This window comes from Piliocolobus tephrosceles, chromosome 20 (genome assembly GCF_002776525.5).
Source record: "Piliocolobus tephrosceles isolate RC106 chromosome 20, ASM277652v3, whole genome shotgun sequence".
Lineage (NCBI taxonomy): Eukaryota > Metazoa > Chordata > Mammalia > Primates > Cercopithecidae > Piliocolobus > Piliocolobus tephrosceles.
In genome coordinates, this window is record NC_045453.1 from 38,213,184 (window position 1) to 38,229,202 (window position 16,019).

At 43.6% G+C, this 16,019-nt stretch overlaps 1 protein-coding gene across 1 annotated transcript in view; it reads left to right on the forward strand.

Moving 5' to 3' along the window:
- Nucleotides 1-16,019, forward strand: part of PYGB (glycogen phosphorylase B) — a 59,249-nt gene that overhangs the window by 11,568 nt on the left and 31,662 nt on the right. The window contains exon 2 of the mRNA XM_023193469.1: nucleotides 3,025-3,126. Coding sequence (XP_023049237.1) covers nucleotides 3,025-3,126 — 102 coding nt within the window. The remainder of the gene's footprint in view (nucleotides 1-3,024; nucleotides 3,127-16,019) is intronic.

Genomic DNA, 16,019 nt, shown 5'->3' on the forward strand with positions numbered 1-16,019 from the left:
TCTTTGCCCATTGTAGTTTTTTGTTTTTTGTTTTTGAGACAGAGTCTTACTCTGTCACCCAGGCTGGAGGAGTGCAGTGGTGCGATTGCAGCTCACAGTAACCTGTGCCTCCTAGGCTCAAGCGATCCTTCTGCCCCAGCCCCCCGAGTAGCTGGGACTACAGGTGTGCACCACCATGCCTGGCTTTTTTTTTTTTTTCTTTTCTTTTAAGACTGAGTGTCGCTCTGTAGCCCAGGCTGGAGTGCGGTTGAAACATCTTGGCTCACTGCAACCTCCACCTCCTGGGTTCAAGCGATTTTCCTGCCTCAGCCTCCTGAGTAGCTGGGATTACATGCGCCCACCCCCACGTCCGGCTAATTTTTGTATTATTATTATTATTATTATTATTATTTTTGAGACAGAGTCTCGTTCTGTTGCCCAGGCTGAAGTGCAGTGGCACGTCTCAGCTCACTGCAACCTCCGCCACCCAGGTTCAAGTGATTCTCCTGCCTCAGCCTCCCGATTAGCTGGGATCACAGGTACCTGCCCCCCACCCCCGGCTAATTTTTTGTATTTTTAGTAGAGATGGCATTTCCCCATATTGGCCAGGCTGGTCTTGAACTCCTGACCTCGTGATCTGCTCACCTTGGCCTCCCAAAGCACTGGGATTACAGGCATGAGCCACTGTGCCTGGCCAATTTTTGTATTTTTAATAGAGATGGGATTTCACTATGTTGAACAGACTGGTCTCAAACTCCTGACCTCAAGTGATCCGCCTACCTCGGCCTCCCAAAGTGCTGGGATTACAGGCGTAAGCCACTGTGCCCGGCCTTTTTTTTTTTTTTTTTTTTTGTTTTGTAGAGATGGCCTTGAACTCCTTGACTCCTTGAACTCCTCCCGCCTCAGCCTCCCAAAGTGCTGGAATTACAGGTGCGAGCCACCATGCCTGGCCTCATCTATTACTTTCTTTGACAAGAGGTATATTAACATAAAATTCAGATACTATACAGTTCACCCCTTTAAAGCATACAGTTGGATATACTGGTTTCAGGATATTCACAGAGTTGTACTTCCATCACCACAATCCATTTTAAAACATTCTTCACCCCGAACAGAAACTCTAAGCCTTTTTTATCACCCACCGAAACCTCTAATCCCCTACCCTTAGGCAATTACCATTCCCCTTTTGGTTTCTTTAGATATGCCTGTTTTGGACATTGCATATGAACGGATTCATAGGATGTGTGGTCTGTTGTGGCTGGCTGCTTCCGTTGAGCGTGGTGTTTTTGAGGTTCCTTCATGTTGTAGGACATGAAGGATTGACATTTGGGTTGTTTCCACCTTTTGGCTGTTATGTACAAGTGTTGGAGGGAACATAGGCCTTCATTTCTCTTGGGCGTGTATATACCTGGGAATGGAATTGCTGGGCCAAATAGTAACTGTTTTTCACTTTTTGAGGAACTGCCAAACTCAAAAAGTGCTAAAATTAGAGATGTGAACCACTGCGCCTGGCTCATTGCAGCCTTGACCTCCCAGGCTCAAGCAGTCCTCCCACCTCAGCCTCCCTTGTAGCTGGGACCACAGCGCCACCACGCCTGGCTAACTTCTAAATTTTTTGTAGAGAGGAGGGTCTCATTTTGCTGCCCAGGTTGGTTTCAAACTCTTGGCCTCAAGCAGTCCCCCGCCTTGGTCTCCCAAAGTGTATGAGCCATAGTAATTGTTTTATTAATTTTATTTTTGGAATGTTCATTGCTAATGAACATTGGATAGTTATATTAATCATGAATAATTAATTAAAAACAATAAAGATAACTGATTTTGTGTTAGTCTTATATTCTGCTACCTTGCTGAATTCATTTATTAGTTCCAAAAGCCTGAATGTGGCTTAGATTTGTGACAATTTGTTGATCACTCCTTGTCTTGTATGACTTTACAAATTTGATGACTACTGGTCAGGCATTTTATAGAGAATTCCTCAGTTTGGGTTTGTCCGCTATTCTCATGATTACACTGGGGTTATGGGTTTTGGGAAGAACACACAGAGGAAAGTGTCCTCATCACAGCACACTGGGGTGCTGGTCAGCGTGGTCAGCTGTCTCCACTGTCAAGTTGCTGCCATTTCCTTTCTCTGCTCCTCAGCAGGATGTCGCTACATCCAGCCCACCCTCAAGGTGGCAGACAGGGAAGTAAGCTCCTCCTGGAGTGAAGAATATCAGAAAGAGTTTGGCCCCTGGTTAAAACCACCACAGCAATTAGTAAATATTTCAGGGGAGATACTGGCTGTGCAGATACCCTGTTAGTCCTTGGAGTTGTGCCCACTGATCTTACCATTCAGCCCTGGCTGCTGCAGGCCCATGGATGGCCATGAGAAGTACTCAGTAGAGAAAGTAGGGCACCTAGAACCCCGCTCAGGGCCCAGGAGGCACTGCATGGGTGGCCGTCCTTGCTACAATACCTCAGAGGCACAGAGCTGGCTCATGTGGCAACCCCAAGCCAGCCAGCCAGCCAGCAGGCATCAGCCAAGAGACTTCTGCTGGGGAATGTGGATGTGTGCATTCAGCCGTCTCTACTGGCGTTCATTGGTGCTTCATGTGGGTGCTAGAAGTTGTGCTCAGGGCTTTACATTGAGTACTTGAAGACATGGCCTACATTACATCCGTGTTAGAGATGTGAAGTAACTTGCCCAAGGGCACACGTGTGGTAAGAGGCTGAGCCAAGTGCAGACCTGGGTCTGTCCAGTTCTGGGTGCCTTGGCCCCAACCACCAACCTGCCCTGCCTCCCCACACATCATGGAAGTTAGTGTGCGTTCATCCAGGTGCTCGAGGGTCAGGGAAGAGACGGCCGTGTTGAAGAGGGGTCTCCCGGGTGGGCTGCTGTGGTGGGCTGCAGTCAGCAGGCTGCTTGACAGAGCAAGCCCAGTTTTTGTGCATGGGATTGACATAAATGAAATCCTGAGTGGGGGCTTCATGGGTCCTGTCATCTCTGTAACCTTCCTAAAGTGTAGAATGGAATGAGAAATCTGATTCTTTCTTCTGCTTCCTCAGCGCATTTATTATCTTTCCCTGGAATTCTACATGGGCCGCACGCTGCAGAACACGATGGTGAACCTGGGCCTTCAGAATGCCTGCGATGAAGCCATCTATCAGGTACGGGGCCTCGTGGCCGGGCTTCTGGGTGGCCCCTCATGGTGCTTTGAGGTCTGAATCCATTTTCCCACGGAGGTGAGCCCTGATGTTAAGACTAGTAGCTATCTGGGAATCGGGAGACTTACAGCCTGTTCTCCCCTCCTGGAAGGAATGTGTTGCTGGGGCTGCTCTCTGTTTTTGAGAGGAGAAAGTGAGAATTGAATGAACCACAAGCATGGGGTTGAATTGGGATGCGAAGGTGTGGAGGTTCTAGAGGCCATCCCACACCCCACCCCACCTCAGGCGGATTTAGAGCACCGTACCAGTGGTTGGTATTATTCCATTTTGACTTCATCAAACTGTTAACCCACATCTGGTTTCCCTCCCTCCACCCCTGAGATGACCTCTGGAGCTTACCCTAGTTGTCTAGTTGTAAAAGTGCCATTTCTCCCCTAAAAACAAAAACCGCCTTTCCTTGGGAGTTCGTCATTAGCACTTGCTCACTTTGAACTTAATCCTTTCACGGTTCCTTTGTGGTTTTAGAGCAGAGCAGCCATTGGCTTCCTTGTCTGTCTTTGCTTCCCTTCCCAGCTGAGTCTCTAGAGTATAACCTTTTACCTGCGTATAGATGGGTGTCTTCATGGCAAGGACACTCCACCTCAGCACCATGCCATCGCCTTTGCTTTGCTTGAGTTTGGATGTGGGTGGGAGGAGTGGGGAGGTTTCATTGGGGGCAAATGTCTTGCGTGGCTGGGAGGCAGCTCAGCGTTGCCTGGGGCTCCGTCTCCCCATGCAGGACGTCATGGCTGTGTCTGTGCACAACAAAATGCAACTAAAACTTTACTAATTTTATTAGCAAAATTAGCTAATGGCACTGAAGGTTACCCTGGCAGGTGACATGTCATTTATATCTGTTTACTGACTGTTAACATTAGGACATGTCTGTAAGAAGTACAGAACATGCAATATCTTAGTCTTGTCTTTGGATTTTACCATTATAGAATGCATTTTATTTTTTGAAACATTTTATGCAGTTCTTACATATAGTAAAAATTTTAGGGAATGGTTTGCATCATAACTATGCAATATGTTTATAATTTTTATTCACAAAAAAAGAATGTTAATTATAGAAATTTAGAAATTACAGGCAAGCATGTATCCTTTTAAACTTTGTGTACTTGATGGGAGGTTCCAAGATGGCCGAATAGAAACAGCTCCAGTCTACAGCTCCAGTCTACAGCTCCCAGCATGAGCGACACAGAAGACTGGTGATTTCTGCATTTCCAGTTGAGGTACCGGGTTCATCTCACTGGGACTTGTCGGACAGTGGGTGCAGGACAGTGGGTGCAGCCTACTGAGGGTGAGCCAAAGCAGGGCGAGGCATCACCTCATCCGGGAAGCGCAAGTGGTCAAGGAATTCCTTTTCCTAGCCAAGCAAAGCTGTGACAGACAGCACCTGGAAAATTGGGTCACTCCCACCCCAATACTGCACTTTTCCAATGGTCTTAGCAAACGGCACACCAGGAGATTATATCCCGCGCCAGGTTGGAAGGGTCGGTCGCACACCCACAGAGCCTCGCTCATTGCTGGCACAGCAGTCAGAGATCCAACTGCAAGGAGGCAGCAAGGCTGGGGGAGGGGCGTCTGCCATTGCTGAGGCTTGAGTAGGTAAACAAAGCCATTGGGAAGCTCAAACTGGGTACAGCCCACCACAGCTGAAGGAAGCCTGCCTGCCTCTGTAGACTCCACCTCTGGGGGAAGGGCATAGCTGAACAAAAGGCAGCAGAAACTTCTACAGACTTAAATGTCCCTGTGTGACATTTTTGAAGAGGAGTTTGAGATCTGAGAACAGACAGACTGCCTCCTTAAGTGTGTCCCTGACCCCCGAGTAGCCTAACTGGGAGACACCTCCCAGTAGGGGCTGACTGACACCTCACACGACCGGATGCCCCTCTGAGACAAAACTTCCAGAGGAATGATCAGGCAGCAACATCTGCTGTTCTGCAGTATTCGCTGTTCTGCAGCCTTGCTGGTGATACCCAGGCAAAAACGGTCTGGAGTGGATCTCCAGCAGACTCCAACAGACCTGCAGCTGAGGGTCCTGACTGTTAGAAGGAAAACTAACAAACAGAAAGGACATCCACACCAAAATCCCATCTGTACGTCACCAACATCAAAGACCAAAGGTAGATAAAACCAAAAAGATGGGGAGAAACCAGAGCAGAAAAGCTGAAAATTCTAAAAATCAGAGGGCCTCTTCTTCTCCAAAGGAACGCAGCTCCTCACCATAAATGGAACAAAGCTGGACAGAGAATGACTTTATTGAGTTGAGAGAAGAAGGCTTCAGGCGATCAGACTTCTCCGAGGTAAAGGAGGATGTTCCAACCCATTGCAAAGAAGCTAAAAACCTTGAAAAAAGATTACATGAATGGCTAACTAGAATAAACAGTGTAGAGAAGTCCTTAAATGACTTGATGGAGCTGAAAACCATGGCACGAGAACTACGTGATGCCTGCACAAGCTTTAGTAGCCAATTCAGTCAACTGGAAGAAAGGGTATCAGTGATTGAAGATCAAATGAATGAAATGAACCGAGAAGTTTAGAGAAAAAAGAGTAAAAAGAAATGAACAAAGCCTCCAAGAAATAATGGGACTATGTGAAAAGGCCAAATCTACCTTTGACTGGTGTAACTGAAAGTGACGGGGAGAATAGAACCAAGATGGAAAACACTCTTCAGGGTATTATTCAGGAGAACTTCCCCAACCTAGCAAGGCAGGCCAACACTCAGATTCAGGAAATACAGAGAACGCCACAACGATACTCCTCGAGAAGAGCAACTCCAAGACACATAATTGTCAGATTTACCAAAGTTGAAATGAAGGAAAAAATGTTAAGGGCAGCCAGAGAGAAAGGTCAGGTTACCCACAAAGGGAAGCCCATCAGACTAACAACAGATCTCTTGACAGAAACTCTACAAGCCAGAAGAGAGCGGGGGCCAATATTCAACATTCTTAAAGAAAATAATTTTCAACCTAGAATTTCATATCCAGTCAAAGTAAGCTTCCTAAGTGAAGGAGAAATAAAATCCTTTACAGACAAGCAAATGCTGAGAGATTTTGTCACCACCAGACCTGCTTTACAAGAGCTCCTGGAGGAAGCACTAAACATGGAAAGGAACAACTGGTACCAGCCACTGCAAACTCATGTCAAATTGTAAAGACCGCTGATGCTAGGAAGAAACTGTATCAAATAATGAGCAAAATAACCAGCTAACATCATAGTGACAGGATCAAATTCACACATAACAATATTAACCTTAAATGTAAATGGACTAAATGCTCCAATTAAAAGACATATACTGGCAAATTGGATAAAGAGTCAAGACCCATCAGTTTGCTGTATTCAGGAGACCCATCTCACGTGCAGAGACACACACAGGCTCAAAATAAAGGGATGGAGGAAGATCTACCAAGCAAATGGAAAGCAAACAAACAAAAAAAGCAGGGGTTGCAATCTTATGCTCTGATAAAACAGACTTTCAACCAACAAAGATCAAAAGAGAAAAGGCCATTACATAGTGGTAAAGGGATCAATTCAACAAGAAGAGCTATCTATCCTAAATATATATGCACCCAATACAGGAGCACCCAGATTCATAAAGCAAGTCCTTAGAGACCTACAAAGAGACTTAGACTCCCACACAATAATAATGGGAGACTTTAACACTCCACTGCCAACATTAGACAGATGAGTGAGACAGAAAGTTAACAAGGATATCCAGGACTTGAACTCAGCTCTGCATCAAGCAGACCTAATAGACATCTACAGAACTCTCTACCCAAATCAACAGATTATATATTCTCAACACCACATCACACTTATTCCAACATTGACCACACAGTTGGAAGTAAAGCACTCCTTAGCAAATGTAAAAGAACAGAAATTATAACAAACTGTCTCTCAGACCACAGTGCAATCAAACTAGAACTCAGGATAAAGAAACTCACTCAAAACCACTCAACTACATGGAAACTGAACAACCTGCTCCTGAATGACTACTGGGTCCATAACAAAATGAAGGCAGAAATAGATATGTTCTTTGAAATCAATGAGAACAAAGACACAACATACCAGAATCTCTGGGACAGATTTAAAGCAGTGTGTAGAGGGAAATTTATAGCACTAAATGCCCACAAGAGAAAGCAGGAAAGAGCTAAAATTGACACCCTAACTTCACAATTAAAAGAACCAGAGAAACAAGAACAAACACAATCAAAAGCTAGCAGAAAGCAAGAAATAACTAAGATCAGAGCAGAACTGAAGGAGATAGAGACACAAAAACCCTTCAAAAAATCAGTGAATCCAGGAGCTGGTTTTTTGAAAAGATCAACAAAATTGATAGACTGCTGGCAAGACTAATAAAGAGGAAAAGAGAGAAGAATCAAATAGATGCAATAAAAAACGATAAAGGGGGTATCACCACCGACCCCACAGAAATACAAACTACCATCAGAGAATACTATAAACACCTCTACGCAAGTAAATAGAAAATTTAGAAGAAATGGATAAATTCCTGGACACATACACCCTCCCAAGACTAAACCAGGAAGAAGTTGAATCCCCGAATAGACCAATGACAGACTCTGAAATTGAGGCAATAATTAATAGCCTACCAACCAAAGAAAGTCCAGGACCGGATGGATTCACAGCTGAATTTTACCAGAGGTACAAGGAGGAGCTGGTACCATTCCTTCTGAAACTATTCCAATCAATAGAAAAAGAGGGAATCCTCCCTAACTCATTTTATGAGGCCAACATCATCCTGATACCAAAGCCTGGCAGATACACAACAAAAAAAGAGAATTTTAGACCATTATCCCTGATGAACATTGATGCAAAAATCCTCAATAAAATACTGGCAAACTGAATCCAGCAGCACATCAAAAAGCTTATCCACCATGATCAAGTGGGCTTCATCCCTGGGATGCAAGGCTGGTTCAACATACGTAAATCAATAAACGTGATCCATCATATAAACAGAACCAAAGACAAAAACCACATGATTATTTCAGTAGACGCAGAAAATGTCTTTGACAAAATTCAACAGCTCTACATGCCAGCAACTCACAGTAAACTAGGTATTGATGGAACATATCTCAAAATAATAAGAGCTATTTGTGACAACCCCACAGCCAATATCATACTGAATGGGCAAAAACTGGAAGTAGTCCCTTTGAAAACTGGTGCAAGACAGGGATGCCCTCTCTCACCACTCCTATTCAACATAACGTTGGAAGTTCTGGCCAAAGCAATCAGGCAGGAGAAAGAAAGAAAAGGTATTCAATTAGGAAAAGAGGAAGTCAAATTGTCCCCGTTTGCAGATGACATGATTGTATATTTAGAAAATCCCGGCCAGGCGCGGTGGCTCAAGCCTGTAATCCCAGCACTCTGGGAGGCCGAGACGGGTGGATCACGAGGTCAGGAGATCGAGACCATCCTGGCTAACACGGTGAAACCCTGTCTCTACTAAAAAATACAAAAAACTAGCTGGGCGAGGTGGCGGGCACCTGTAGTCCCAGCTACTCGGGAGGCTGAGGCAGGAGAATGGCATAAACCCGGGAGGTGGAGCTTGCAGTGAGCTGAGATCCGGCCACTGCACTCCAGCCTGGGCGACAGAGCGAGACTCCATCTCAAACAAACAAACAAAAAAAAAATCCCATCGTTTCAGCCCAAAATCTCTTTAAGCTAATAGGCAATTTTAGCAAAGTCTTGGGATACAAAATCAATGTGCAAAAATCACAAGCATTCCTATATACTGATAACAGACAAACAGAGAGCCAAATCATGAGTGAACTCCTATTCACAATTGCTTCAAAGAGGATAAAATAACTAGGAATCCAACTTACAAGGGATGTGAAGGACCTCTTCAAGGAGAACTACAAATCACTGCCCAATGAAATAAAAGAGGACACAAACAAATGGAAGAACATTCCATGCTCATGGATAGGAGGAATCAGTATCGTGAAAATGGCCATACTGCCCAAGGTAATTTGTAGACGCCATCCCCATCAAGCTACCAATGACTTTCTTCACAGAATTGGAAAAAACTACTTTAAAGTTCATACAGAACCAAAAAAGAACCCGCATTGCCAAGACAATCCTAAGCCAGAAGAACAAAGCTGGAGGCATCACACTACCTGACTTCAAACTATACTACAAGGCTACAGTAACCAAAATAGCATGGTACTGGTACCAAAACAGATATACAGACCAATAGAACAGAACAGAACCCTTAGAAATAATACCACACATCTACAACTATCTGATCTTTGACAAACCTGACAAAAACAAGAAATGGGGAAAGGAGTCCCTATTTAATAAATGGTACTGGGAAAACTGGCTAGCCATATGTAGAAAGCTGAAACTGGATCTCATCCTTACACCTTATACAAAAATTAATTCAAGATGGATTAGAGACTTAAATGTTAGACCTAAAACCATAAAATCCCTAGAAGAAAACCTAGGCAATACCATTCAGGACGTAGGCATGGGCAAGGACTTCATGTCTAAAACACCAAAAGCAATGGCAACAAGAGCCAAAATTGACAAATGGGGATCTAATTAAACTAAAGAGCTTCTGCACAGCAAAAGAAACTAGCATCAGAGTGAACAGGCAACGTACAGATGGGAGAAAATTTTTGCAATCTACTCATCTGACAAAGGGCTAATATCCAGAACCTACAAATAACTTGAATTTAGAAGAAAAAAAATCAAACAACCCCATCAAAAAGTGGGTGAAGGATATGAACAGACACTTCTCATTTATGCAGCCAACAGACATGTGAAAAAATGCTCATCATCACTGACCATCAGAGAAATGCAAATGAAAACCACAATGAGATACCATCTCACACCAGTTAGAATGGCGAGCATTAAAAAGTCAGGAAACAACAGATGCTGGCGAGGATGTGGAGAAATATGAACACTTTTACACTGTTGGGACTGTAAACTAGTTCAACCATTGTGGAAGACAGTGTGGTGATTCCTCAAGGATCTAGAACTAGAAATACCATTTGACCCAGCCATCCCATTACTGGGTATATACCCAAAGGATTATAAATCATGCTACCATAAAGACACATGCACACATATGTTTATTGCAGCACTATTCACAATAGCAAAGACTTGGAACCAGTGCAGATGTCCATCAGTGATAGACTAGATTAAGAAAATGTGGCACACATACACCATGGAATACTATGCAGCTGTGAAAAAGGATGAATTCATGTCCTTTGTAGGGACATGGATGAAGCTGGAAACCATCATTCTCAGCACACTGTCGCAAGGATAGAAAACCAAACATTGCATGTTCTTACTCATAGGTGGGAATTGAACAAGGAGAACACTTGGACACAGGAAGGGGAACATCACACACCGGGGTCTGTTTTGGGGTGGGAGGAGAGGGGAGAGATAGCATTAGGAGAAATAAGTAATGTAAATGATGAGTTAATGGGTGCAGCACACCAACATGGCAAATGGATACATATGTAACAAACCTGCACGTTATGCATATGTACCCTAAAACTTATAATAATAAAAAATAAAAATAAAAAATAAACTTTGTACAGTTTTTTCTTTCTTTTTTTTTTTTTTCTTTTTTTTTGAGATGGAGTCTTGCTCTGTCGCCCAGGCTGGAGTGCAGTGGCCGGATCTCAGCTCACTGCAAGCTCCGCCTCCCGGGTTCACGCCATTCTCCTGCCTCAGCCTCCTGAGTAGCTGGGACTACAGGCGCCCGCCACCACGCCCGGCTAGTTTTTTGTATTTTTTTTTTGGTAGAGACGGGGTTTCACCGTGTTAGCCAGGATGGTCTCGATCTCCTGACCTCATGATCCGCCCGTCTCGGCCTCCCAAAGTGCTGGGATTACAGGCTTGAGCCACCGCGCCCGGCCATCACTTTTTTCTTAAAAGTGATATTTTACTTGCAGTTTAGCTTTTATTTATTCTTGTGTTTGAAATATTTTCGTGATCACTGGGCTTTCAGTGTTTCCAGGTTCCTGTGCTGGGTGTATCTAGGTGTGAGACAGACTGCCAGATGCTTCAGGTGGAAGAAAACAGTGATGCTCCCATTTCTAATGGAATACCAAAAAGAAAATGTGACGCAAATGCATTGTCAGGCCTGAGTCGTCCAGAGGAGCAGTTTATACTAAAAAGTAGTGGTTCAAAAGCAGCAGCCCACTCTTGATTGAGCTATTAAGGACGCATTAAAAGTGATCTTCATTATGAAACATTTTACACATACACGAAGATTGAGTGACTGTTACAGTGAACCTGTGTCACACACCCACCTCTGCCTTCTCCAGTCACCAGCTCCACCTCACGGCCAGTAGTGTGTTCGTCATACTCCACCACATGCACGTTATTTAAGCCAATCTGAAGCAGCATGATATTCACTTGTAAATATTTCAGTAGGTGGCCGTGCACGGTGGCTCACGCCTGTAATCCTAGCACTTTGGGAGGCCGAGGTGGGCGGATTGTCTGAGCTCAGGAGTTCAAGACCAGCCTGGCAACAATGGTGAAACCCCGTCACTACTAAAATACAAAAAAAAAAAAAAAAATTAGCCGGGCGTGGTGGCATGCGCCTGTAGTGCCAGCTACTCAGGAGGCTGAGGTAGGAGAATTGCTTGAACCCAGGAGGTGGAGGTTTCAGTGAGCCAAGATTGCGCCACTACACTCCAGGCTGGGCAACAGAGCGAGACTCCGTCTCAAAAAAAAAAAAAAAGTGTGTATGTGTGTGTGTGTGTGTGTATATATTTATTTCTGTAGGTGTCTCAAAAAGATAAGGAACTCCTAAAAATAGTTATATCATTATTCCTAAAATACTGACAGTAATTCTTTTTTTTCTGAGATGGAGTCTTGCTCTGTCACCTAGGCTGGAGTACAATGGCGCGATCTTGGCTCACTGCAACCTCTGCCTCCCGGGTTCAAATGATCCCCCTGCCTCAGCCTCCTGAGTCGCTGGAATTATAAAGCACATGCCACCACTCCCAGCTAATGTTTGGAGTTTTAGTAAAGACTGGGTTTAGCATGTTGATCAGGCTAGTCTTGAACTCCTGACCTCGTGATCTACCCTCCTCAGCCTCCTGAGTCAGTAATTCTTTAATGTCAACTTCTCAGGCAGTGTATAAGTTTTTCTGATCACGTTAAAACTTTTTAACAGCATGTTCAGAAACTAAATTGCATTTGTTTTTTTAAACCTTTCTTTTCTTTTTCTTTTTTTTTTTTTTTGGAGACAGAGTCTTGCTCTGTCACCTGGGCTGGAGTGCAGTGACACTATCTCAGCTCACTGCAACCTCTGCCTCCCCGGTTCAAGCAATTCTCCTGCCTCATCCTCCCTAGGAACTGGGATTACAGGTGTGTGCCACCTTGCCTGGCTAGTTTTTGTATTTTTAGTAGAGACAGGGTTTTACCATATTGGCCAGGCTGGTCTCAAACTCCTGATCTCAACTGATCCATCTGCCTCGGCCTCCCAAAGTGCTGGGATTACAGGCGTGAGCCACCGTGCCTGGCCACATCTTTCTTAATCTATAGATATCTCTTCTTTTTTATTTTCTGCCTTGCAATTAGTTTGTTGGAACTGGGTTTGCCCTGTAGAGTTTTCACAGAATTTACATTTGACAGACTGGGTCCCCATCTGGTGTTTAACCTACCACTGTGTCCCAAGGATGTCTGCTCTCACAACTTTCTATTTTTTTGAAACAGAGTCTCGCCGTGTTGCCCAGGCTGTAGTGCAGTGGCTTGATCTTGGCTCACTGCAAACTCTGCCTCCCGGTTTCAAGTGATTTCTGGCTAGTTTCTGCATTTTTAGTAGAGATGGGATTTCACCGTGTTGACCAGGCTGGTCTCAAACTCCTGACCTTAAGTGATCTGCCCGCCTTGGCCTCCCAAAGTGCTAGGATTACAGGCGCAGAGCCACCACACTCGGCCTGGTCTCATAACTCTTACTCAACATTGTACTCAGAGTCTTGGCCAGGGTATTTGGCAAGGAAATGAAATAAGAAGCATCCAGACTGGAAAGGCAGAAGTAAAACTAACTCTATTTGCAGATTACATGATCTAGAAAACCCTAAGGAATTGACTAAAGACCATTGGAACTAATAAATGAGATCAGCAAGGTTGCAGGATATAGGATCAATCTACAAAAATCAACTGTATTTCTATACACCTGCAATCCAAATGGAACATTTCATTAATTCAGTCCAGATGGAATAAATCCAAAATGAAATTAAGAAAATAGTTTCATACCATTTACAATAGCATCAAAAAGAATAAAATGCTTAGGTGTAAATTTAACCAAAAAAATGCAAAACCTATACCCTGAAAACAAAGACATTGAGGAAGAGCTAAATATGGAAAGAGATCTCATGTTAACGTCTTGGAAGACTCAATGTTGCTAAGATAGCAGCACTCCCCAGATTGATCTACAGATATAGTGAAGTCTCCATCTAAGTTCCATTTGGCTTCTTTGCAGAGATTGACAAGCTGATTCTAAAACCTTGCTAGAAATGCAAGGGAAGTCCGGGTGTTGCGTGGGGCAGCTGGAGTCCCTGCCCTTTGGGAGGCTGAGGCAGGTGAATCGCTTGAGCCCTGGAGGCAGAGGTTGCAGTGAGCCAAGGTTTCACCGCTGCACTCCAGCCTAGGTGACAGAGCAAGACAGACCCTGCCTTAAAAAAAAAAAAGGCCAGGCATGGTGGCTCACACTTGTAATCCCAGCACTTTAGGAGGCCAAGGCGGGCAGATCACCTGAGCTCAGGAGTTCAAGACCAGCCTGACCAACATGGAGAAACCTCATCTCTACTAAAAATACCAAATTAGCCGGGCATAGTGGTACATGCCTGTAATCCCAGCTACTCGGGAGGCTGAGGCGGGAGAATTGCTTGAGGCAAAGGTTGTGAGCCGAGATCACGCCATTGCACTCCAGCCTGGGCAAAAAGAGTGAAACTCCGTCTCAAACAAAAAAGAAAGAAAGAAAAAAGAAAAAGCAAGGGACCACAGGAATAGTCAAAATAACCTTGAAAAAGAAAAGAATCGGAAGACTCACACTTCACAATTTCAAAATTTACTGCAAAGCAGCAGTCATCAAGACTGTGTGTTAGAAGCCTAAGAATAGAGAAATGGAATTAGAATTAAGAGTCCCAGAAATAGGCTGGGCATGGTGGCTCACACCTGTGATCCCAGCACTTTGGGAGGCCAAGGTGGGTGGATTGCATGAGCGTAAGAGTTTGAGACCAGGCTGGGCAACATGGTGAAACCCTGTCTCTACAAGAAAATTTAAAGAAAAAAATTAGTCAGGTGTGGTGGTGCTCACCTGTGGTCCCAGCTACTCTGGAGGCTGAGGAGGAGGATTGCTTTAGCCCAGGAGGTTGAGGCTGCAGTGAGCCGAGATCATGCCACTGCACTCCAGCCTGGGTCATAGAGCGAGACCCTGTCTCCAAAAAAAAAGAAGTCCAGAAATAAGTCTCGTATGTATGGTCTGTTGTTTTTCTGCCAATTAAAAAAATTGCGGTAAAATACACGTAACATAAAATTTGCCATTGTAACCATTTTTAACTGTACAGTTCAATTGCATTAAGTATCTTTACCTGTTCTTTATCCATCACCGCCATCCATCTCTAGAACCTTTTCATCTTTCCTAACTGAAACTCTATACCCATTAAAAAATAACTCCTCCTTTCCTCTTTGCCTAGCCCCTGAAAACCACTGTTCTGCTTTTTGTCTCTATGAATTTGGCTACTCTAGGTACTCATGTAAGTGGAATCATACGTTATTTGTCCTTTTGTGACTGGCTTATCTCAGTCAAACAGAACGTCCTGAAGGTTCATCCATGTTGTAGCATGTGCCAGTACATTCATTCCTTGTAAAGGCTGAATAAATTTTTATTATGTGTATATACCATATTTTGTTTATCCATTCGTCTGTCAGTGGACATTGGGGAGCTTCTACCTTTGGCTATTGTGAATAATGCTGCTGTGAACATAGGTGTACAAATATCTCTTTAAGATCCTGCTTTCAGTGCTTCTGATTATATACCTAGAAGTGGAATTGCTGGATCATATGGCAGTTCCATTTTTAATTTTTTTTGGAACCACCAAAATGTTTTCCACAGCAGTAGCACCATTTTACATTCCTACCAAAAGTACACAAGAGCTCCAGTTTCTGTACATCCTCACCAATGCTTCTTTTGAATTGGAAATAGAATGACTACTATTTTTTGATAGTAGTCATTCTAAATGGGTGTAAAATGGTGTCTTATAGTTTTTATTTGCATGTTCCTGATAACTAATAATGTTGAGCATCTTTTCATGTGCTTCTTGGCCATTTGTATATCTTGTTTGAAGAAAAGCCTGTTCAAGTCGTTTACTCATTTTGAATCAGGTTGTTTTTTTGTTGTCGAATTTTAAGAATTCTCTATTTGTCCTAGATATTAGTAGCTTATCAGATACGTGATTTGTGAATATTTTCTCCCATTCTATGGCTTGTCTTTTTACTGTGTTGATAGTACATATTATATTACTCTCTACATAAAGACGGGGTTTCACCTTGTTGGTCAGGCTGTTCTCAAACTCCTAACCTGAAGTGATCCACTTGCCTTGGCCTCCCAAAGTGCTGGGATTACAGGCGTGTGCCACTGTCGATAGTATCTTTTGATTCACAGAAGTTTTTAATTTTTATGAAGTCTAGTTTGTTTATTTTTTTCTTTGTTGCCTGTAAGATTGGTGTCATGTAGATCAATAGATTTTTTTGAAAGGAAATAGGTACCAAAACAATTCAATGGAGAAAGATGTCTTTTCAACAAACGGTATTGGGATATTTGGATATCTACATGCAAATAAATGAAATTGAACCCCTACCTCACA